Source organism: Chinchilla lanigera, unplaced genomic scaffold (genome assembly GCF_000276665.1).
Source record: "Chinchilla lanigera isolate Chin_1 unplaced genomic scaffold, ChiLan1.0 scaffold00070, whole genome shotgun sequence".
NCBI lineage: Eukaryota > Metazoa > Chordata > Mammalia > Rodentia > Chinchillidae > Chinchilla > Chinchilla lanigera.
This window is the reverse complement of record NW_004955471.1, coordinates 2,251,345-2,256,958: the sequence shown is the minus strand read 5'-3', so window position 1 is coordinate 2,256,958 and position 5,614 is coordinate 2,251,345. Positions and strand designations below refer to the sequence as shown.

At 43.5% G+C, this 5,614-nt stretch overlaps 1 protein-coding gene across 1 annotated transcript in view; it reads right to left on the bottom strand.

Moving 5' to 3' along the window:
• Positions 1 to 1,142: 1,142 nt before the first annotated feature.
• Rnf150 (ring finger protein 150) overlaps positions 1,143 to 5,614 on the bottom strand; it is a gene marked incomplete in the record, with an annotated part of 229,038 nt that continues 224,566 nt past the window's right edge. Inside the window, 1 exon segment of the mRNA XM_005400865.2 lies at positions 1,143 to 4,343. Coding sequence (XP_005400922.1) covers positions 4,225 to 4,343 — 119 coding nt within the window.

Here is a 5,614-nt window from a genome sequence, read left to right as displayed (position 1 = left end):
TGAAATGGCACTGAATTCTCATGCTCTGTGAGAATTTTCTACTGAAGTCAAAACTCGCCATGAATTCTGCTGGGTTAGCTGTCATCATTTGGGGTTTGAAGGTGTGGGAACCATAGGGACGTCAGGCAAGCAACCGAAATGGTCACTGGGCATAGACTGTTGAGTGATATGACAACACCCACACCTGAGACTGTACAGATGCTTCACCACAATGCTAAAAACAAAATAGCAAAGAAACTAAAAAAATGCGGGGGAAAAAGGACAAAGACCTGCCTGCATAGTCATGAGCATTAATGACCCGGTGATGTCAAAGAAGGTAGGTGCTTTTGATACTTTCATAGTTCTACCTTCTCCAGATCATCTACCTCTCCCTTTGTCTAGATGATCACAGTCAACCTTGCAGGGGTGATCCAATCCTGGAGAATAATTAATACTCGGATGCTGTACTTATCAGTAATCTGGGCTCAGCTCCTCCAAAGGACTAGCCACCCGGGAGGTAGGAATTCCTAAGGTGACCCTGAATTAGTCAGAGCAAATGGAAATGTTTTTCCTTCCCCACAGCACAGGGGCAGCGGGCAGTGCTGATGTTCAGGGAAACGCTGGCTGTTGGAGGTGCTTGTAATTCACCAACTGGGGGCTGATGCCCCAGTGGTTTGTTCTTAGAAAGGCCACACAAAATCTTGTATTTGGGGTCAATATAATTTTTCTTAGTCTTTCCTCCCAAATTCATGAGTGCTAGCTGGAGCCATAGGATTAGGGAACACTGGGACTGGGCAGAGACCTTTAAAGAACTTTAAAGAACAGCCAGGGATTGAGGTCAAGTTGGATGACTTCAGTCTAGCATTCTCTCTGGCTCCTGAAATGCAGCATAGCAGTTTCAGGGTTTGTCACAGAAGCAGAATTTTGCTTCAGCACCAGATCAGCATGGTTGGTGTGACTTTTGGAAAGATGACAAGTCGGAGAAATAACAACTGATGAGATTGGACAGCAGTGGTTAGAAGGTTCAAGCAGAAATTTCAAAAAGGGCTGCTTGAGTCTTTATTCATTACAAAAGAAACGGATCCCTGACCCTGTCGTCAGGCGACTTGGGTGGTGCCTAGCTCTCTGGAGCTAATTAGAGTTTCAGCCTTTCTCTTCTGTAAGAACTAGGGATTCTTGTGAGGAGACTGGAGGAGATCTGGACCCCTGCTGCCTGGTGGGTACCTCCTAGACATGTGTGGTGAGTGAGTGCTTACGGGGTCACAAGTCCAAAATGAGATGTGCTGTGAGTACAAAACACACAATGGATTTAGAAGACTTCGCACAAAGAACATCTCATTAGCACTTTTTACATCAATTACTGCTGAAACAATAGTATTGGGTTAAATAAAATACATTATTAGAAAGTTGTTACCTGCTGCTTTTATTTCTTAACATGTGGCTAGTAGAAAATTTAAAATTACACATATGATTTGCACTGTATTTCTATTAGACAGCACTGGCTTCGACCTTTCCAATATGTGTTTGTGAAAATACACATAGTTTGCAACCCCGGGCTACACATCCTTCGACACTTGTGTGTATCCACCTGCCTCCAGGTCACACAGAATCTCATTTTGGGGGAAGGTGGCAAGGAAGGCTGCCGTGAAGGGCTTTTTCCATTTCTTTTGAAAGGGAAACTTTTTGACTACAAAGATTTTTCTAACTGCCAAGGCCATAGCAAACACTAAAACCCTCCGGGAAGAGAAAATTCCCACAGGCTCACGGGGTTTGCAGTGGGACGTCCATGTGGGCAGATCCACAGGCCTCAGACCAACCTCTTGGGCCCCTCCTCATCTACAAGATCCTACAGGGTAGCGCGTGGCCCGGGCTCGCTTATGCAATTAATTCCTGATTTTTCTGGCCATTATCCCAAAGAGAAAAATTTTTACCAGAACAGAAGGCGGTACCATGCAAAGGACATTGTCTCTTTGAGTATGAAATACAATTCCTGTTTCCTTTGCTGCGGAATCATCCTAATTCCTCTATTCTTACTGCCAAAATTCTGTTCAGGGGCATAGGTGATGAAGGCCAACGCTGACTGAGAAACATAAACATGGTCGAGATTGAGATGCTGCGCCGAGAACTAGGATTTGAAGGGATGCAGACAATGCAAGCTCTAACAGCAGCTCTGACACAAGGCAGAACAAACCAACTCCTACTTGGATTTGAAACTGGAATCATTTAGATCTTCACTGTCAGCAACGCAGGCGAGCCAAGCCTCCAAGGCTTCGTCTGCCTCCCCCAGCTCTGACGTCGGCTGCTATCTGCAAAAGCGGATCTCACTGGCGAACGGTCAGCTGTGATCCTAAAATCTGCGGGAGCTTTGGAAATTATCCTGCTGAATTCCTCACTTTACGGATGGAAAAACCAAGGCCTCCTGAGGGTGTGGCTCATCAAGGACTTTGGTCCCCTGATTTAGCCGTCCCTTCACGCCCCCCCCTGCCTGCCTCCTCCTCCTCCTCCTCAGAGACTGAATTTCATTCCAGGAAAACATTCTGGGTGGTGACAAAAGAGCAACCAGTGTTTTCCCCTGACCCACATGCCAGGTTTCAGCAGGCAGCAAGGGTTTACAGTGGAACCAAATTCTGTGTTTGAGTGAGTATTAGTGTAATGAGGCGGAAAAGCCCTCATCAAACACACAAATGCAGCTCAGTGAGAAGAGCTTTCTTTCACGGTTAATCCAAGCAGCGGCCAGGCCTCTGCCAACCGCTTAGAGATGATAAGGTGACCCACCTGGCCGTCCAGACACAGGTCACGGCCTGAGTCACCCCTGCATCTGGAGAGTTTGAATGTATTACAAAATCACCGCCTGCAAAACTAGCATGTTTCTGTCATCATTACAAAAAAAAAAAAAAAGAAAGAATAAAGAGAGAAAAAGTTTAAAAAACAAAGGCGGGTTTTAGTATTCCTCAGATACCTCTTTTCCCAGTTTTCCCCTCTCCATCAGATAAACTTGATTCAGCAAATTTCCACGCTGCATTTTTCAGTTCAAATGATTTATCCAATCCCTCCTCATTCCTCTCTGGGCTTCTGGACCCTCTAGGAAGCGGTGAGAAACAAGCTACTAAGGATTCATCTGAACCCTTCTACACGGTCTGGTGAGGTTTAACTTAAGGGCGTGGGAACCACGGTAAAAGCAAAGTGCGACTGTAGCCTCCACTGAACCCACCACGGGGCTCAAACATGACTGCGTCTCTTCTAAAGCCTCCATGTCCCGTGGAACCCTCACATGGAGGTGCCTAACTGCTCCAGCCTTGGGACACCAGTGCCCAGGCATTCAGCTTTCAAAAGGAAGGAAATAGTACAGTACTAGGTTTTCAATGGAGGCTTGCAGCCCCCGACACTGCTACTGAAGATCAGTGTTCCTGCCTTGTAGCGGGTGCTTACGAGTTCAGAATTTCAGCCAGAGACCGCAAGACCTAGATGAGCTAAAGTACATCCTGGAACTCTCTGCTCATGTCTTGGTGGTCCCTTCACAGATCCTGGTGAATCAAAGCCAGTGGATGTAGCTTAAAATAATGAGGAATGGCCTCAGCAGATTTAGAACTTAGCGTTAGGGTCTCTAGCATCTGGACTTTTAAAAACCCATCTAAAATAATTTCGGTTCTTAACGAGAGCTGGTCTTACACGGTCTCAAGGTGTGGAGGCACTTCTCAAAGCCATGCACACTTCGTGCCGAGAGAGGGGTCAAAACCACAAATCTCAGAGTGTCGTACAAACTGATCGTAGCAGGAACTGGGGCTTCTAAACAGAACTCTACATGGGAGTGGAAGGGAGCCAGGGGAAAAACAGAGGAGGAGATGTAAACTATACAGTCTTTAAAAAGAAATTCAACAAAGAAGTCAAACAGGCTCCCCCAAACAGGAACAATAAGACCTAGAAAACTCGAAATAAAACTAAGAAAACCGGAAGGTTTTTCTTGCAGTCTCTGTTCTCGGAGCTTCTGAAATACAGGTGTCCAAGCACACGGACGGGGAAACCAGCTTTCAACTTCCAAGCTGCCAAGGCCACAGACTGCTGTAGAGATGGAAAAACTGCATCCTGATTAATGAGACTTTGGATATTGCTTTGCATTACCATCTTGAACACAGCGCGCTAGAGTTCCAAGGTGATCTGAAGTGTGTGTGCCCAGGTCAAGTCTTGGCACGCTCCTCCCTTCTGTCCCCTTGGGCCCTACTATCTCTCGTCTCTACATTCACCGTTTCAAGATTTCACCTCCTCGCAGTCTTGGTCAGTGGAAAGTTCCACATCAGATAACCCCGCTTCCATGGCCATGATCAGTGAGATGTCAGAATCGCTGCTCACGGCAGGTTCCTGCTCACCTGGGAGGAGAAAGCAAAGGTCATGATGAAGATTATGTCTTTGAATGCTGCTTATTCATTATTATCGCCTCTAGTAACATCTCTTTAAAGGCCGTGTGAAGGTATTAGAAGAATTTCTTATTCTCTAAGAACTTCAAAGCTTTATCTCAAATTAGGACCCCAAATAAATTGTACATGGGTCAAAAAGTTAAATGTAAACAACACCAGCAATAAAAATTAATAAAGCTAAAAGAAAATATATTATCTAACCTTCTCAGTGGAACAACATACATCTGCTATATCTAAGAGGCCAAGAAAAGTAAGAAATTTACAGGGGAAAAGATGGATATGTGCCTAACATTAAAAACATGTAAAACCAAAATTAGAAGGCATGCATCAGACTGGGAAATTCGCAGTTTTGTGAATGATTATATTCTTAACATCAAGAAAGCTTTTAAGTCTATAAGAAAAATATTCCAAAATAGGCATAAGGCTACCATTACATGATTCACAGGAGAATACTAAGTGATTAATAAATGGAAAATAAAAGTGAGATATCCCTTTTGGGATATAACCTTCACACTTTAAAAATAAAACATAATGTTAAGAATACATTGTATGGAGGCAGGTGTAGGGGTGCATGCCTGTAATCCTAGCACTCAGGAGGCTGAGGCAGGAGAGTTCCCATGAGTTCAAGGGCAATCTGAAATACACAGTGAGACCCTGTCTCCAAAAAAAAAAAAAAAAAGTATATTGTTTGTTATACATTGCACATAAAACTGTGAAATTTTCTTTTTTATTGAGACAATTATACATCTTTCTGGGTTACATTATGGTAACTTAATACACACACACAACAACAACAAAAAATCAAACCATGGTAGTAAGCATGCCCATATCTTTTATCATATTTATGTGCTGGGAGTTTTACCCACAACTAGTCCTTTTAAAATGTATCATAGATAGCTTTTAGCCATTAGTTACCCTACTGTGTGTTAGATAAACCGGAAGTAATTCTCTGCTCTACTGAACTTTACTGAACTTCTGTTGCCCCTCTTCCTCCCCAGGTTTGAGTGACCACTAGGCCTTTCTGTTCTTCTTCATGATTTACCTACTACAACTGTGAAAGTGTCACCTGGTGGAATTAATCAGACAGAAATAATTAGAGCTACAAAAGTATTTAAGCACTCGTTTGTATTTTGAAGATAATTTTTAAAAATGATACAGAATTTCAAGACAAGATGATAGGAAATTAACAATGGTTGTTATATTGCATATTGTTATTGTCAAAG